The sequence below is a fragment of the Parasteatoda tepidariorum genome, chromosome 9 (genome assembly GCF_982258835.1).
Source record: "Parasteatoda tepidariorum strain Cologne lab strain chromosome 9, Ptep-v5.0, whole genome shotgun sequence".
NCBI classification, from domain to species: Eukaryota; Metazoa; Arthropoda; class Arachnida; order Araneae; family Theridiidae; genus Parasteatoda; species Parasteatoda tepidariorum.
In genome coordinates, this window is record NC_141763.1 from 10,411,724 (window position 1) to 10,431,326 (window position 19,603).

The following is a 19,603-nucleotide window of genomic DNA, read 5'->3' on the forward strand; positions in this document are numbered from 1 at the left end:
ATTTTCTACAAACAGCAGTTTATATTATATAAAACGCTAATACGTACGTATATATCAATAAAACCGATAATATTTCTTTTCTCGCGTTGGCAACAGTTTTCATTTTTAATTGATAGGATTCGGCGCTCAAGAGCACGTAGTGAGCATCATATGGCTAATCGGGTGAATTCTCACCGAATTATCAAAAACATTCTCACAAAATTATCTTCATCGAAGCCGATGCTTTACATCCGGCGTTCAGTACTATTTCATAATGTTTTACAACACATGGTTTTAGCCCTTTGGCGGGAAAGACTTTAAAACAAAACCTACAACAGTTACTTTTCTCAACAACTGAAATTTAGAATAGTGTGATTAAGAAAAATATGCGAACTGTTTTCAATTTCAAATTAATATTGAAATACACAGGTTTAGAATTTTCTACAGTGAAAAGTTTTCGGAACTTCAGTGTTCAAAAAAGTATACAAAAGCTAGACGTTAAGAACGTATCCAATGAGCGAGCAAAGCGAGCATCGGATTGTGAAGCAATCCGAAATGAACTGCGAAAGCAGTTCCGGGGGTTGGCGAGCGCCAGCGAGCAGGGGGCGAAGCCTCCTAGTAAAATATAATGCTCCAAAGGAAAGACAAACATTTGAATATTAGAAAGCGACAATTTATAAAACCCTGTTACAATGACAAGCTTTTTATCGAATATATATCAAATGCTGTTTAAGCAAAGTATTAAAAAAAGTTGAGATAAGTTCGTTATTTAAAAATTTTTGTTGTTATTATTATTATTCATTCTTCTAAAAAAAATATATTATTTGATATTATTTGAAAAATTGATGAAGAACAGTATTTAATTTTTTTTTTTAATTTAAAACACGAAAAAAAAATGCTCCAATTAAAATTTATGATTTTTATTTTAAGGAAAATAAAAATATATAAACATATTTGTTTCACCATTAACTGATACTAATTAAACATGTTATGATGGATGTTAATTAGATCTATCTGGTCTATCCTTGGAACTTTTTAATTATATTCATTTCTTAAATGCGATATGTGACATTGAAATTCTCATTTTAGATGATCTCTCTAGTGTACTTCAGACTTAGCATAAATGGAACCTTACCTATATTTAGTGAAGAGGACAACCCTGCTGCTTTTGCACAATCTTGGATAACAAGGTGAGTAAATCAAAACTTATATGTAATCATTCACTTTAAAAACCATGTTACAAAAAATAAAATAAGAAATTAGAATTTTATTACAACTAAGAAACCTAATGTCATTTATTTATTTTTCGGTACCTAAAGAATCAAGTCAATGCAATAAAACAATCAGCAAATTAGCTGATAGAACAAAGGGAACCAACATTTGAACTATTCCTATATTGTGAACTGAAACTGAGGCCGTTAATGCGCACTGTATCTAGGTAAAATATGCATGGTTCAGCACTTTAAGTGTGCACATCAGTTAATCTAATGATAGGATATGTATGTCAATTAACGACTTTCGAGATTAGGCGCTAACATAATAGTGATATCGTTTAAAAATTGAAATTTATCCAATTATACTGACTTGTTTAATCTATGTTTCTAAACTGAAAATAAAACAACTGGATTAAAAAAATAGATTATTTGTTATTAAAAAAAATAATAAATTGCTGATATTTTACTCTCCTTAAAATAAGTCTTAGAATCCTTATAGGCAAATTGCGATATAGAACAGAATAGTTATTACAGTAGGGAACCGATTATCTGGAATGATCACGACCATCGCTATTCCGGATAACTGATTTTTCCGGTTTTCTGAATCGCTACAAAAAGCAGTTTTTTTTATTGTTAAACCCAACTAAAAAAAAATTGTTTGGAAATAATCTTAAAAAGAAGAAAAAACGATGAAGTAACACACTAATGATTATTTCCGAAATGATGGTAAACATCTTTCAAAAAAGAAAAAAAAATCCTAAAATCTTATGAGGGAAAAAAATTTTTTTTTTTAATATGACGAGAAAATTTATCGAATTTCGTTCTGGTTTTTTGGTTTTCCGGTTTTCTAATTTCCGGATAACGGGCTCTGTACTTATATATGTATATCAAGAATAGTTATTATTATTATTGTTTTATCTATCTATCTATCTATATATATATATATATATATATATATATATATATATATATATATATATATATATATATATATATATATATAATATATGCATGCTCTGTTAAATCTGAGTTTTGCTGTCCACGGTCAAGTCAATAGTTGTAGTAAGTAAGTTGTTGTAAGTTGTTTTTCTGGTATAGCATACCGAGCTCAGCAATTTCCTGAGTTAGTTACGTATTCTAAGTACTAGACTTCTCCTTTCTATATTTTTTGCCTTAAGCAATTTAATTTGCCGTTAACCCAATTTAATTTATTTTTCTTTTGTGTGCAGGATCCTTACATATTTCTATCTGCCTGCTTTCAATTTGTGGTTATTACTTTGTCCGACAACACTATCCTATGATTGGCAGATGGGGAGCATCCCCCTTGTGGAGGAAGTTTGGGAAAAACGTAACGCAGCTTCTCTTGCTTACCTTCTCACGATGGCTGTTCTTCTTCTAAGAGCACTGGCAACCCCCGGCCTCCAGGTAAGATGAGGTAGGTGTTACCTCAAGCCTTACTCATTTCATTTTATATTTTATAACCAGCCGACCCAATTTTTGGTTTTAACGACTACTAATGTTCAACTACGTAGTTTGTCATTTTGAACCCTATCCAGAAGACAAGGTAACTCCTGGATCAAGTATGGAGAGAAACTTGTCTTCATGGAGGACTACTTGGAATGAAACTAGCTCTCATTTGCGTTACATGGAGAAGAGGAAAACGAGAACCTCCCATGGTTAGCTTGACTACAAGGGGACTCTAACCCATGATCCGTCTACCACTGAGGATAGTTCACGTCAGCACTGTGGTAGGTGCAAGCCGGATGCGAAATTCGAATCGACCAGCCATCGCTGGGATTCAAACCAGGTGCACCTCATTAGAAGGCGAATGCTCTATCCCGTGAGAAATTGCGGCTCCAGCACTATTCATTGAAAAAAAATATTTGTCGTTATTTAATAAATCTCCAAGAGAACTTTATAAATTCGATAATCGAAGAACTTTAATCGTTGAATGTACATAGCCTGATGCATGATTAGGCGCAACGCATATCCTCCAGCAACTACGAAATTTCCATAGTTACTGAGAAAAAATTTCTCATAGAAAATAAAAGCTATGTAACAATATTTTATTGCAGAGTTAAAAAAAAATTATCAGCTACGAAACCAATCTCAGTGGCTCAACAGCCCACAGAGGGCCGAGACCTACTGTGCCCATCTCAGTTTTCTTGAGCTTGGCCTCTGGCGTGCAAGAGCAGATGTTCCGGTTGGGTGATCAACCGAACGTTGAACCTCTAGTGTTTAGTCATGATTGGTACTCATTTTATCGACCCGCTGAAGGGATGAAAGGCTGATTCAACCTATCCCGCTCCCAAGAATCGAACCCAAGACCTGTAGCACAAGAGCTACGACTCAGGCAATGGGTTTCTTTATTCTCTACTACATATATAAATATTTTAAGCAGAGATATAAAAGGTCAGTCTGATAAATAGACATAGACTTAAGAAGTCCTGATAAAAAAAAGAAAGCAATATTTGTCATAAATACTTTTGCTGCAGTTAACAAAAACTGAAAGAAGTATTTGACAGAAATCCCAAAGGTAGAAGGAACTACAGAACAATCCAACACAAACCTGGCTGCTAGAAGCCGCTTTTGAAAGATATTTCAGAAAGGCTTTAAGTATAAAAAATAACATCTAACATATGCGTCGATCACAATACACAAGTGTAATGTTACTAACGATTTTGATTTAAATTTTCTTACACTGCTCTCACTGATTCTAGCTCTCGCTTAAGTTCGTGTTATAAGGATCTAGTAATACTATCAAAATTTGATCAGAGGTCATTTTTTTGCGAGTAGATTCAGCTCACTCTATTAAAATATACACTAACATGGTGAGTAGCATTTGTAAGAAGTGCTAAAAGGTGCTTATTTTTTATTTTCGTTATTTAAAAGCCCTTAAAGGTGCTTTTTTCATTGGGTGTTTTTAAAAAGTGCTTCATTTTCCCTTTTCAAAAATGAAATTTTTTTTTTTAGTTACCATGTCCATTTTCACCACTTATTACGCATTTCACATTGTTCTATTCAACGTTTTCACAATTCCTTTCAGCCGGTCCATAGCGTATGTAAGCGCCAATCATTTTACAGGTTTGATGAAATACTTGCGAGTCGGTATGTGCGTCTACTGAGCTGGGCTCGGTGAGATTATTGCCTTCACATGTGCAACTCTGCGGCATTTTGCAAGATATTTTCGATTTCAGGCTTCATTTTCCACCCTCTGATATCGAACCGAAAAATCTCTCGATTATTTTATAACGGCTAATATAATCAAGAAAAGAGTTCTTTGTCAGAAACTAGACATTTTATCATGTAAAGTCTTCGAAAATTATTTTGCATTTTGTTAGTTTATATAGTGCTTAAAAATATTTTTCGAGTGCTTGAAAATTACTTAAAACATGCTTATTTTTCGTTCAAATATTTGGCTACGCACCCTGACTAAAGAATATTATTGCTCACTGATCAATTATTAATGAGCAATGATATCATTTATCTGGATAGAGATTTTTGTTCTTTCTGTTTCAAATAGACTATGTCTGCTTCATTAAAAACTTGCACTAATAAAAAAAGCAATGATATCTTTCTTTTGGCTGTAGGCTGCCAAGCCAGACGTTCTGACAATGCTTGAATTTGATCGAGATTCCGCCTTTTTTTCTGCTGTAAACAGTTTATGTCCGCTACAATAGAAAAATGCATCGCGTAAGGAAGCAAAAAAATGATATTATTCGTCCAATTAAAGTGTGTCAAAACAGACGGTCTGGGTATTGCTATGAAAGTTTGATCGGAATTTCGACATTTTTCTTATTTTGAAAGAATGCATTAAGAAAGAACAATAAGTAATGATATAATTCCTTATTGAGAATTAATTCCTTCATCATTCCTTAAGATATATTATTTTAAATTGAAAGTACTTTCTTCATTTAAAAAAGGGAAGAAAGTGGCTGCTTTGCGCATCAATTCATAATATCGATGTAAATTATTCAATTATTCTACAAAATTAATCACTATCTTCAATGTACAATTGTGTAATATCTAATAGATATTACAATGTACACTATTGTAATATCTATAATTCTTTTGTTTTTATGTCCCGCAGTGGACTGATCGCTGAGACACTGTTCCAAGTAGAACATCGAATCGGTCAGTTAGCAGGTGGGTGACCACTTTGATCACCCAGCGTAGGGATCGAGGGTGCGTGATATTGGGCCTCGTTAAACTGTTATACCGTAAAGTGTTCGACTTGGCATTCAGGTCGTCGAGCTACCAAAGCAGGGGAGCCATCCCCTCTGCAGAGGATCAAAATTGCGATGCCATGTCTTCGAATCATCCTGAGGGATGTTTCCCTGACCGTCGCTCATTGTGCAACTCTAGTACGATGTAAATAAAGTACCTATCTTTTTATTTTAAAAGAAAATACAGGGTGTTCCAAAATTATCTTTACATCACCTGGCTTGAAATTGATTACAGACAGGAAATGCTTAGGGCCACCAATGGTGCGCGTGTTTAAGTGTACTAAACAAAACCTTATTAGTTGCAGTAATACATGCAAAAGACAGAATATAAATATCTAGTTTATTTTCGAAGTTATGAATTTTTGAAGTTGTAAAGAGAATTTTGGAACGCCCTGTATATCTTAAAAAGGCAGAAAATTAACACACTGGCTGTTTAGCAAATTTGCAAAAGTTGGATAATTTTCCTCCCCAGTGCTCTATTTCCCTATTTAATTACATGAAAAAACTGGTTTTGCTGTGAGAAGAAGACTGCAGGTTAAAATACTACTTTTTACGGGCAAAACTGTCAGTGTCTAAAAAAAAAAAAAAAAAAAAAAAAAAAGTGTTACGCATTTTTTTTAAATAAAGGTTTCTAAGGTTTTTTTTTTCTTCTAGTTTTATGTTTTGTTTTTCTACTTTAATTCTATATTTTTCAATTTATTTAAAATTATTTCGTACAGTTTATTTTGCCCATGAAGTGAAATATAAACCAGATCATTATACGTAAATATTAGCAAAGTGAAATTTTACCTCAAAAGAACAATCAAAACTACTTCTCAAAATGCGTGTGTTAAGTTTGATCTTTCATCTGCAGAAAAGTGAGGCAAGATCAAAGGTAAAAACGACTGAAAATCACTGCGCAATCAAAGAAACATCGATGAATCGATATCCACTTAACAAACGCAATTGATTCCCCTTTTCCAAATCCTCCTCAGATCTCATTCAACGAGTGAATCATCAAAAATAAAAACATTCTTCCTTGTGTAAAATTAAAATTGTATGATAAACACGTATTCGGGGAAAGGGAGAAGATTCTTCCCTTTTCTAAAAGCAATCGAAGTAAATAATTCGATTTCAAAATAAATGGCAAGGGCAATCGATTAGGAAGACCTCCTTAAATATTGACGCTCTTTCAGTGACCACAATGCATGGGAAACTCTCAAGGAATGGTTCGAGCTAAAGACAGAATAAATCTTGCAGAAGGGAAGACCAAAGAAAAGTAAATGCTGTTGCCGGATTCCAATATTCAATTACAAAAGTGCCGCTTTTAAATGATAGAATTTATTTGCGCAGATTCTCAAATCGATACATAGTTTTCTCCCCAAAAATCCCTTTTGTTAAAAGTGTAGATGAAATTATTTTAAATGTGTTTAGATGCTGATAATAGTTGTTTGATTTTTCTGAAAGGGGAAGAAAAAGAAGCCTTTCGCTGAAATAAATGCGTGAGTAATAAATATTTAATCATTTCTCTGAACGATTGGGAGAATTTCTTTCGATTTATCATTTTCCCTTGCAATAGTTTTACAATTTCATTAATGATAAAATGGCTGGGTTTTTAATCACTTCATGGCTGACGGTTATGGGGATATTAATTTACAGAACCATATTTAATAGCAGAAACTAATATACCTTTCAACGAAATTTGCTATATTTTGTTGCAACTTAAGAAAAAAACCATTATTGCTATGGAGAGAGCCTGTTTGCATCGAATTGAATGCCAAATGGATGCAAGCTCCCAGCGCGAATGTATATCAACATCGCCAACTCATAAGACGGTGTTGCACAGCCTTATTTGTGCATGCTTTCTTAAATCGTATGAAATGAGAAAAATAAAACTCATTGAATAAAAACTATTTTTTTGTTAATTAGGATTCATTAAAATATCTAAAAATCGTAACAAATTTACGTCCTTCTGTTCGCATTTTATGAAACTGATGAAAGAATAATAAATATTGCTTCTTGCAGACGATTTCTTCTACAGCAAAGCAAAAGTAAAAAAAAATTCTTTATCTCACATTTGATTTGTTAAGAGCAAGTTATCATAAGACGTTCCATTTTTAATGGTCCAATCAAATCCAATGCTCTTGCAACGTCATGCAGTTGTTTATTTTTCAAGAATGAATGTTCTCCTTATTTATCGAAATGTATCGCCAAGTTCAGGATTCCAGAAAGACAAACTAAAAACTTTTTTTTGATAATTCCATGAGTATATATCTTAAAAGATAGTACGAATTAAATTTTGGTCTAACGTCTCTAACTTTTAAAAGCTTATAGTGTTCTTGAAAGCATATTTGCATGATTTGATAACGAAATAAAACGGAACTATTTGCATTCGCGGATGACTATTTAAATCCTATACCACAATGGTCTTTTCTTAACTCGCAACGGAGTGTAGACATACGCCAAAGGCGCAAAACATTTTAAAAATATCAACTTATGATTATACGTTCCGACGAAATATGTTAAGTGTTTTCTTAAGATCGAAATAATAAAATACTAAATAAATGGACCCAGCCAAAGGAATCCAAATCAAAAACGCGTTCGATAGATCAGCATTTGGTCAAACTTCTTTTCCCAGCTATAAATGTTCGATGAGTGATCCTTTTGTTGCTCGATAAACTCCTAATTAGTCATCAAGCTTCTTAATTTTGTTAATCAAGAATTTGCTTCTTAATTGAGTATTAAATGTAGTATTATTCCTATACATTAATGTTAAATTTAGTTTCAGAAACAGGAATTAAACACATTTCTCCAAATCCATACTCTGTTTGTTTAAGAACAGATTTATTTATTTCCTTTATCAATGTGTTGTCCAAACCACAATGTTTTCGATTTAAGACCCTTTTTTTCTTTCTTTTATTATTTTCAAACAAAGATCACCAAATCAGACGGGTTATATGTTCGAATCCAATTGCGTTTTCCTCTCGTGACATTCCTTATCAAAGGCAATTTTCTGATGATTCCGCAAACTTCACCGAATAAAGGAATGACGAGCCTTCGGGATCACGTTACAAAGCCAGGATAATCAGGAAAAACCAACAGGATAAACAACAAAGAAAAAAAAAATAGAGAGATTGCGAGCACCCAATCAACCAAAAAAAGGAGGGAGAGGTGTGGCATCTAATCAGACGAGATCTGCAGGCGGTCCTGCTGAAAAAATATTTATTGTCTCAGGCGGGCTTTGTAAATATCGTTTGATTGTTGTAAGGAGATTATAGAGAGAACAACTCAACTCGATTGTATCAGTTTCCTACAAGTACTTCCTCATATCAGGTAGACAGATAACAAAATGTTCTAAACGTATATCTTCTAAGTTTAATCAGAGATGATAAGCTAATCTATTAAGTATTTGTTTTGAAAAATTAATCGAGAATTATTATTAGCAAATAAACAAGAAGGTTAAAGGGAAAAGAATGTTTGAGATTTTATCGAAGTAGGCGATCAATATTAATAATTGTAAAATTCGGTATTTTTCAATAGTTAGAGGAATAATAATAGTAACCATGAATTATTGATAAAAACTAAAAACAGCCGTTTAAAAATAATAAGTTTTCAGAATTTGTCATTATAATCCTATAAGTTTAGTAATTACCAATGAATTTTGCCATTTATCGATAACACCTTCTGAACTTGCTGTTATTAATAATATTTTTTTTATATTCAAGATAGATGATAATCAAAATTGCGATAATTATTATTAGTAGTTGCAATTATTATTTAATCTTAGCATTAAGTACTAAAATTTGTAATTAATACTATATAATGATTATTTTATTTTATAACTGTAGTTAAACAACAGACTCAATTTAAGTTTTACTAATGTTACTAATGTTCAACTACGTAGTCTAGTAATTTTGAACCCAATCCAGAAGACAGGGGAACTCCTGGGTCAAGTATTGGGAGAAATTTTGCTTTCGTGGAGGACTTTTTGATGGAACTAACTCGCATTTAACTCGCATGAAAAGGAAAACTTCGAAAACCTTCCACGGTTAGCCTGGCGACAAGGGGACTCTAACCCATGATCCGTCTGCCACTGAGGATATTTCATGTCAGCACTGTGGTCGGTGCAAGCCGGATGCGGAATTCCTATCGACTGGGATTCGAACTCGGTTCGCCGCATTGGAAAACGGATGTTCTATCCCCTGAGCCATCGTGGCTCTATTTGTCCTATTTGTATATTTTGAAAGTCCATAAACACTTTTCGTCAAAAATAATGTATCAATAATTTTAAATTGCATTAAAAGAAATGCTTTATAAGGCCAAAATGAAATGGCCAAATGCGAGTATTACGTCAAACATTAGGTAAAACCATTCCAATAATTCTTACTCAAGACGTCAAAATTAAATGCTGCAACAAAAAACTATTTCATTTGCAAAAAAAATAATAATTGAAAATGTAAGAGAGAAAAATTGGAAAGAGGGAAAATAACTGAAGGTTTTCATGGAAATTTTTTTTAAAGTTGTTAATTCTTCTTCTTCTTCTCATTGGCACGACAGCCCAGGATGGGCCTTGGCCTTCTCAACAAGCCTATGCCAAGACATTCTTCCCTTAGCCAAGGTTCTCCAGTTAATTATCTTTAAAATTTGTAGGTCCTTTTCAAGGCAGTCTAAAAATCTTAGGTTTGGTCGTCCTCTTTTTCTTGTACCTGTTGGCCTGGCACAGAAAACTTTTTTGGTTGTCCTGCTATCCTCCATTCTTATAATGTGGCCTGCCCATTTAATCCTTTGAATTCTGATAAATTTAATGACATCAGGTTCTTTACATGCTTTGTAGAGTTCCGTATTTGATCTTCTTTTACTTATTCCACAAAGCTGTTAATAGCCCAGTTTAAAATATAGCAGAGAACAATGATTATAACGCGTCCTTTTCCCCTTTATTTGTTCTAAATTTGTATACTTATTGTAGATGATTCTAAAGTTTTAGGTATGTAAAAAAAATTTTTTTTGCATATAAATATCATGCAAGAAAATTGTTTACATTTTTTACTGTATATAATAACAATGCAACCAAAATTTTTAAATCATAACATGTCTTCTTGCTCTTAATTTGTCCTAAATATGTTTTCTAAATGTCTAAAAGTAAATGATTCCAAATCTAATAATTCAAAAACTTTCTCAATGTATGTATGTAAATATTGTATATAAATGACATACAATAAAGCCATTCTCCTTTACATTGCGTGTAATAACAATGTGAAGAAATTTAAAAATGAACAAAAATTATAAATCATAAAGTGTTCTTTGTTCCTTAGCTTGTTCTAAATGTATATGTTACTGTGAATGACCAAAATGGGTGGTTGTCCACAGGTGAATGTTGACAATCACATAGTCGCTTTGGTAAATGTTAAAAATATATACTAGGTCTAGTTTAGTGCCACTGCCTGGTCTACATTTGCCCGGTATTCCTTACACTAATGTTTAAGCTCAAGTGCCACTGCCCAGAAAGCATTTAACCGGTACTCCAGAACACTGATGTTTCTCCTAATCTATCCTCAGCAGATATTAAAATATCCAATAAATATTAACGAATAAATTAATATCAGATATAGCAAATATTTCGGACATTCACCAAAGCGACAATGTGATTGTTAACATTCACCTGTGAAAGTCGACATTCTCTTGATTTTGGTCATTCACTGTAACATATGCAAGTAAATATAAGTAAACTATTCTGAAAGTACAGTTTTCTCAATGGAAATAATTTTCATTGAATTTTTTGTTCTTCAGGGAATGGAAAGAAGACGCATTCTGTTATCTCTGTCTCTGATGGTGTTTTCTTTTTTACCGGCTTCAAATCTTCTGGTCACGGTTGGATTTGTTGTGGCCGAAAGGGTCCTCTACATTCCCAGGTAAACTCTCATCCTTTGAATAATCTAGAAAATCACAATTTGCTTCTTAATTTTGTAAATCAAAAAAAAATATTTTATTTGAAAAAAGTCAATATTTTTTACTGCAGTCTTAGCAATCAATACTTCCTTATCAGTAATATTACTTTTTGAATAGAATAGCTAACATTGTAGTGTGTCTACCACTTCAAAAATACAATTCCAATTCACTAGTATATAAGACATCTTAACCCATTTTGTCCCGACTTTATGTATTGAAATGATATAAGAAGTGGTTTTATGGAAAAGGTGGTATAATATATTATCGAAATTAATTGGGTTTTTTTTTTACTGTTAGGGCATGCAAAAAGTCTGATAGATCAAAAAGTACTTCCTTCTTTTAATTCTAGATCTAGTCAGAAATAACTAAATCATTGTGGTATCTGAGAATCTTTTAATTCACCCAGATAAATGAAAATTCTGAAAAAAGTTTCCCATCACAATGAATGTCTTTGAAAAATGGAACTGTCCTAAATATATGACGCTGGGCGTTAACCGGTTAACTCGATTCTATGTTGGGGTTCCTTTTCATAGATGAATGTTGACATTGTCGATATCTACTCTCTCCACATTGATGACCTTCGGACGCGATGTTAACACGCCTACCTTGACAGAAACTCCCACTTCGATTTAAACACGCCTACTAAGATGGATGGTTCACATTGAACAGTTGACATGCTACTTGTGACTGCGGCATTATCCACCTCCCCTCGCTGTTGCTACTCAGTCTCGATCACACGCAACGTCGCCCTGTATGCACTCGACTGCTAAAAGCAACACAGGAGAGACCACGACCGTGAACTTAATACAGCTTTCACGATCAGAACCGAAAAGTACTGTGATCTTAATACAGCAGCTCTCCCGGCTTCTCACAAAGCAGCAATGAATCAACTGGTGGTATCCGTTCATCGAATTCTATCGCATATAAAATACTGGTGAGGGACTACTGTAGTGTGTCTACCACTACAGAAATACAATTCCAATTCACAAATATATAAGGCATGTTAACTCAATTTTATGTTGGGGTTACCTTTTCATGAATGAAGGTTGACATTGTCGATATCTACTCCCTCCGCAAACATCTTGCTCATAATTTGGTAATTATTTGAAGAATTAACGTTTTACTTATAATATTTACTCATTATTTTCGTTTCATATTGAAAGACATACAGTAATTAAAGACCTGACAGTAGTTTGTATTAAATTTATCATAAATTCTAAATCTAAATGGTAGTAGTAAAAAAATGAATCAGAATAACAATTTGATGACCAGTGCATAAAATTCGTCTATTTAAAAATGTATAGAAAATACAATAATTTTAAAATCTTCTAATTTAGAAAAGAAAATCTGTTTTTAATGATTTAATTTAAGCAAATAACATTTTAAAACAATCTCTTATTTGTTTTTGTGAACAATAAACATTGTAACCATATTATTATTTAAATAAGCAACATTTTATTTATATTAATGAAAATATTTGAATAAATGAAATGAATATGGGGACCCCCTTTTTATAGAAATGCAAATCAAAATTGCTACAGTCAATTTAAAAAGTAAAATAAAAACGATCACGAACTGTTAATAGTTATTAAAATCCTAAAAAGTCATAGATATTAAATAAAATCTTTATTTTTATTTTGAATGGAAATATTGATAAAAGAAACTAATTTTATTAAGAGCAATAATTATTATTTAACTCTCTACATATTATAAAGCAAAAAAAATACGCAAAATTTAAAAGACTACGCCTGTTGTACGTAACGCTGAAAAAAATATTATTGAGGACCAACATAAGTTTAAGTTTTAGAAAGGCATGAACCTTGAACGTATACTAAAATTTAGTTTTACAACAGTCGTTGAACAGCCGAACTAATTTTGAGTTTACAACAACAAATACTCAACTTCGTATCTTTGTAATTTTAAATCCAATCCAGAAGACAAGGAAAATCTTGGATCAAGTATTGAGAGAAATGTTATTTGCGTAAAGGACAAATTGGCGGAAATAGCCAGCATTTGCATTACACGGAGAAGAAAACCACGAATTCCTTCCACGGTTAGCCTGATAGTAAGGGGACTATAACTCATCATTTGTCGTCCACTGAGGATATTTTAACGTCAGCACTGTGGTTAGTGCGAGCTGTATGCGAAATTCTTATCGATCAGCCATCACTGGTATTCGAAACCTGGTCACTTTATTGGGAGGTGATCATTCCATCCCTTGAACAACCCCCGGCTCAAGTTAGGTGGGTTTTACTCTTTTACAAGTTTTTTGATAACCGAGTTTAGAAATTTATAAGAACATAAGTCATATATGAGCACAATACTACAATTCTATGGCCATAATTTTATAATATAATATATGGCCATCATTTTATAATAAGAAAAAATGATTTTAAAAATTAATTGGGCAAGCAAATTTCGCTTCATAAGCGTTTTATAAATCAATATCAATCCCGAAAATATTTTTACGCAACAATACAAGAAAATTATTTCACTATAACAGGTAGATAAAAAAGCATAAGTATTTGATTTACATTAAAGAAATGTTGAAACTATTTAAAATAATTAGATAAATGTCAAAATTTAAATAAAAAATATTTATTTTTTATAATTTAGCTAAACCGCTAAAATGCTTATATTATATTGTGGGTCATTTTGATATTTCTATTAATATCGACACAAAAAATTTCGATCGCATTTTGAAGTTGTTTTCTTTCCGTAATAGCGCAGAAAAATTCCTAGAAAATAAAATTACATTGTATTATATTTCTAAAAATGTTAAACTATGTTACTTTTTTCAGCATGACTAAAACTTTTTTTTTCTAGTGGTAATTGTCCATTATTTCCGAACATTGGTAGAAAGAAAACAAACACCACCAATCGATACGGGGGGGGGGGATGTTGATTTCATTCCAACATTTAAACATAATGCGTTATCTTAATCCATTTGTCAAATTCTATAATGTTTGATCTCACGCAAATCGTATCGCAAATGATATGAATCACGCATTTTTAAAGAATATTCTCTTAGAACATTAAAAGAATTTTTTTTCTTTGCATACTTCCGCCATTTTGGAAAACAAAAACAACATGTAGTATTCTTCCCAGTTGTAAAGCTTGCACTTAAGGGTTAGCCTGAAAATATTTTAATCTTTTCAAGATGGGGCGAATAAATTGCCACAAGCGGCATTCAAAATCTTCCACATCAAAACTACCATTATTTTGCCCGATTTTAACCCTAGATATCTAAACTTTAATCAGTGTTAATTCTGGTAGTTTATTAATTGTGATTCTTGGTTTAATAAATTCAATTTAGTAGATTTTTATCCACCATTATTTCTAAACAATTCTTAGGCCTACATATTCACCACTTTTTTCAGATATGTCATGCTAAACCTTTCAAAAAGCAATCAAAATCTGTCTAATATTTGCAAATTCAGTTTGTAGTTGTTTACCGTTGTGGCCAGACGGGCAAGCCATGTAAAATTAGCGTGGCCTTCAACGTGTTAACCCTAGATATCTAAACTTTATCAGTGTTAATCTGTAGCTAAGCACTTGACTGAAAGACTACAAATTTTAAAAAAAAGTATATTTTTATATTGTCCATTATTTTGGATGTTAAAAGCACGATTTTAACCGCAGATATATAAACCTTAATCAGTGTTAATCTGTAGTTAAACATTCGACTGAAAGACTACAAATTTAAAAAAAAATGTTCTTATTATGTCCATTATTTTGGACGTTAAAAGCGCGATTTTAACCCTAGATATCTAAACGTTAATCAGTGTTTCTGTAGCTACGCATTCAACTGAAAGACTGCAAATTTAAAAAAAGAGTATATTTTTATATTGTCCATTATTTTGGATGTTAAAAGCACGATTTTAACCGCAGGTATATAAACCTTAATCAGTGTTAATCTGTAGCTAAGCATTCGACTGAAAGACTACAAATTTTAAAAAAAAATGTTCTTATTATGTCCATTATTTTGGACGTTAAAAGCGCGATTTTAACCCTAGATATCTAAACGTTAATCAGTGTTTCTGTAGCTAAGCATTCAACTGAAAGACTGCAAATTTAAAAAAAGAGTATATTTTTATATTGTCCATTATTTTGGATGTTAAAAGCACGATTTTAACCGCAGATATATAAACCTTAATCAGTGTTAATCTGTAGTTAAACATTCGACTGAAAGACTACAAATTTAAAAAAAAATGTTCTTATTATGTCCATTATTTTGGACGTTAAAAGCGCGATTTTAACCCTAGATATCTAAACGTTAATCAGTGTTTCTGTAGCTACGCATTCAACTGAAAGACTGCAAATTTAAAAAAAGAGTATATTTTTATATTGTCCATTATTTTGGATGTTAAAAGCACGATTTTAACCGCAGATATATAAACCTTAATCAGTGTTAATCTGTAGTTAAACATTCGACTGAAAGACTACAAATTTAAAAAAAAAATGTTCTTATTATGTCCATTATTTTGGACGTTAAAAGCGCGATTTTAACCCTAGATATCTAAACGTTAATCAGTGTTTCTGTAGCTAAGCATTCAACTGAAAGACTGCAAATTTAAAAAAAGAGTATATTTTTATATTGTCCATTATTTTGGATGTTAAAAGCACGATTTTAACCGCAGATATATAAACCTTAATCAGTGTTAATCTGTAGTTAAACATTCGACTGAAAGACTACAAATTTTAAAAAAAAATGTTCTTATTATGTCCATTATTTTGGACGTTAAAAGCGCGATTTTAACCCTAGATATCTAAACGTTAATCAGTGTTTCTGTAGCTAAGCATTCAACTGAAAGACTGCAAATTTAAAAAAAGAGTATATTTTTATATTGTCCATTATTTTGGATGTTAAAAGCACGATTTTAACCGCAGATATATAAACCTTAATCAGTGTTAATCTGTAGCTAAGCATTCGACTGAAAGACTACAAATTTTAAAAAAAAATGTTCTTATTATGTCCATTATTTTGGACGTTAAAAGCGCGATTTTAACCCTAGATATCTAAACGTTAATCAGTGTTTCTGTAGCTAAGCATTCAACTGAAAGACTGCAAATTTAAAAAAAGAGTATATTTTTATATTGTCCATTATTTTGGATGTTAAAAGCACGATTTTAACCGCAGATATATAAACCTTAATCAGTGTTAATCTGTAGTTAAACATTCGACTGAAAGACTACAAATTTAAAAAAAAATGTTCTTATTATGTCCATTATTTTGGACGTTAAAAGCGCGATTTTAACCCTAGATATCTAAACGTTAATCAGTGTTTCTGTAGCTACGCATTCAACTGAAAGACTGCAAATTTAAAAAAAGAGTATATTTTTATATTGTCCATTATTTTGGATGTTAAAAGCACGATTTTAACCGCAGATATATAAACCTTAATCAGTGTTAATCTGTAGTTAAACATTCGACTGAAAGACTACAAATTTAAAAAAAAAATGTTCTTATTATGTCCATTATTTTGGACGTTAAAAGCGCGATTTTAACCCTAGATATCTAAACGTTAATCAGTGTTTCTGTAGCTAAGCATTCAACTGAAAGACTGCAAATTTAAAAAAAGAGTATATTTTTATATTGTCCATTATTTTGGATGTTAAAAGCACGATTTTAACCGCAGATATATAAACCTTAATCAGTGTTAATCTGTAGTTAAACATTCGACTGAAAGACTACAAATTTTAAAAAAAAATGTTCTTATTATGTCCATTATTTTGGACGTTAAAAGCGCGATTTTAACCCTAGATATCTAAACGTTAATCAGTGTTTCTGTAGCTAAGCATTCAACTGAAAGACTGCAAATTTAAAAAAAGAGTATATTTTTATATTGTCCATTATTTTGGATGTTAAAAGCACGATTTTAACCGCAGATATATAAACCTTAATCAGTGTTAATCTGTAGCTAAGCATTCGACTGAAAGACTACAAATTTTAAAAAAAAATGTTCTTATTATGTCCATTATTTTGGACGTTAAAAGCGCGATTTTAACCCTAGATATCTAAACGTTAATCAGTGTTTCTGTAGCTAAGCATTCAACTGAAAGACTGCAAATTTAAAAAAAGAGTATATTTTTATATTGTCCATTATTTTGGATGTTAAAAGCACGATTTTAACCGCAGATATATAAACCTTAATCAGTGTTAATCTGTAGCTAAGCATTCGACTAAAAGACTACGAATTTTAAAAAATATATATATATTTTTATATTCCCTTTATTTAATTTCTTAAAAAAATGGATTATAATATATCTATTTTGAGAATAGAAATATGTTAAAAATTATGGTTTGGAATCTCGGTATATGTTACGGTTAAGTCTTGTTTCAGTAGTTGTATACATATTATGTCATTTTTATTTCGTCATTCTTAGTTGTTAACTTGGTTAACGAATGGTGTTACTTTAGTTGTGAACTTGATCAAAAAATGTTTTTTAGCAATGAGTACAGAAAATATTCAAATAAGTTAAAATGAAACACTTTACATAAATATCTAAGTTGCAAAATTGGTTTAATGTTTTTTTAACAATCAGATTGCAAATAATATTCAAAGAAGTTTGACAAAATGCTTTAATTTATTATCGTTGTTGCAAACTTGGTAAAAATAGGAAAATTTTTAAGCAATAAGATTTCTGAATATAACCATATAAATGAGTTAAGTGAAATGCTTCAATTGATTATCGTAGTTATAAACTTAGTTAACTAATGATTTATTTTCCAGCGATCAGCACAGAAAATATTCCAATAAGTTAAATGAAACTCCTTGATTTATCATCTTAGTTTAAAAATTGATGAAATTATGTTTTTCTTTATCAAATTACTGAAAATATCCAAATATGTTAAACATAAACGCTGTAATTTATCTTTAAATGTAAACTTGGTTAAATAGGATTTTGTTTTAGAAATAAGATTTCAGAATTAAAGCAAATGAATAACTTAAATGAAAAGCTTTAATTTATTATCTTCGTTGTGAAATTGGTTAATTAATCCTTTTTTCCAACAATTAGGTGTTTCAATAAATATAAATAAAAGAAATACTGGTCAACACCAGATTTCGCTAGTGGGAATTAATTTTTAAATCTTCTCATTAGAAATTTATTCAATATAATATAACACGAATATAAGATAAATTCAATTTGTAATCAACAAGACTTATTTTAAATTTGAATTTTAAAAATTCGCAAAGTTAACCTTTTCAAAAACTCGGCTTTAAATATATAAGAATTTAGGAAATAACATCTTTTGTGTAGCATATCTAAATGAAATAAAAGTGCACTTTTCTTTCCTTTGGCCATGTACGACAAATTCACAATACATAAAATGGAAAGGAATACAAATTGAAGAAAAAACTTGATATTAAGAAAGTTAGGCAGAGCATTTAAAAAAGAAAAAATTTATATTGCATAACTGCAAATAAAATAGAATGTATTAGAAGCTTTAATGAGATTTAAAAAAAATCTCGTTTTGCTGTAGGTAAAGCTAAATCTTGCGCTCGAATTATTATTGCGCAGAAGACAAAAGTCTGCGCAAAAGAGTTTAGATATCCACAGATGAAATAAAAGTAATATTTGCAGTATTCCTTCCGCATTTGATATAAAATACGAGAAAGATTAAACTATGCAGAAAAGAAGGCAAAACAGCAACAATATCTCTTTCCAAGAAGAAAAAAAAATATAAAACAAATAATGGGAATTGTTTTCCAAAAAGAAGTTGCCATACAGGTAAGAAAGAACAGTACAAAATATAAATTAGAATTTATTCGACACGCGGAATGTTTTTTTTCCCTGCATTATTGTTTGCTCGAAACTTATCCGCTTGAAGAAACTGAAGCAAAAGAGGAATGTTAAAATAAAATCGTTTTCCTCCTTGTTTTATTCCTGTAAACAATCCCCATTTTTTATATTCTAGATTTTATAGTGGAAAAATATGATAAACTTGGGATATTTTATTTGAAAACTATTCAAATACGACTCCAATAAGGGGGGGATTTACTTACTGAAATTTATTTGTTTAAAATATGAATTCGCATTTAATATAGAGTTTTAGTGAATCATTATTTTAAGCCATTTTGATATTAAAATTTGCTAAAATTAACGGACAAACGATGTTTCGAAAAATAATGCAAAAAACAAAGGAAAAAAAGCAACAATGATCTATTTGGATATTGTTTATGGGCTTTGTTAATAGTATTGCGATTTTTATTTATAAATAATATTGATTTTGAGCAAAAAAATTAATCACCCCCA

The 19,603-nt window shown here is 31.1% G+C and overlaps 1 protein-coding gene across 1 annotated transcript in view; it reads left to right on the top strand.

Annotated features, from left to right (window-relative positions):
- Positions 1-19,603, top strand: part of LOC107445955 (protein O-mannosyl-transferase TMTC1) — a 380,735-nt gene that overhangs the window by 291,945 nt on the left and 69,187 nt on the right. Inside the window, exons 6-8 of the mRNA XM_071187075.2 lie at positions 1,069-1,169; positions 2,423-2,618; positions 11,186-11,307. Coding sequence (XP_071043176.2) covers positions 1,069-1,169; positions 2,423-2,618; positions 11,186-11,307 — 419 coding nt within the window. The remainder of the gene's footprint in view (positions 1-1,068; positions 1,170-2,422; positions 2,619-11,185; positions 11,308-19,603) is intronic.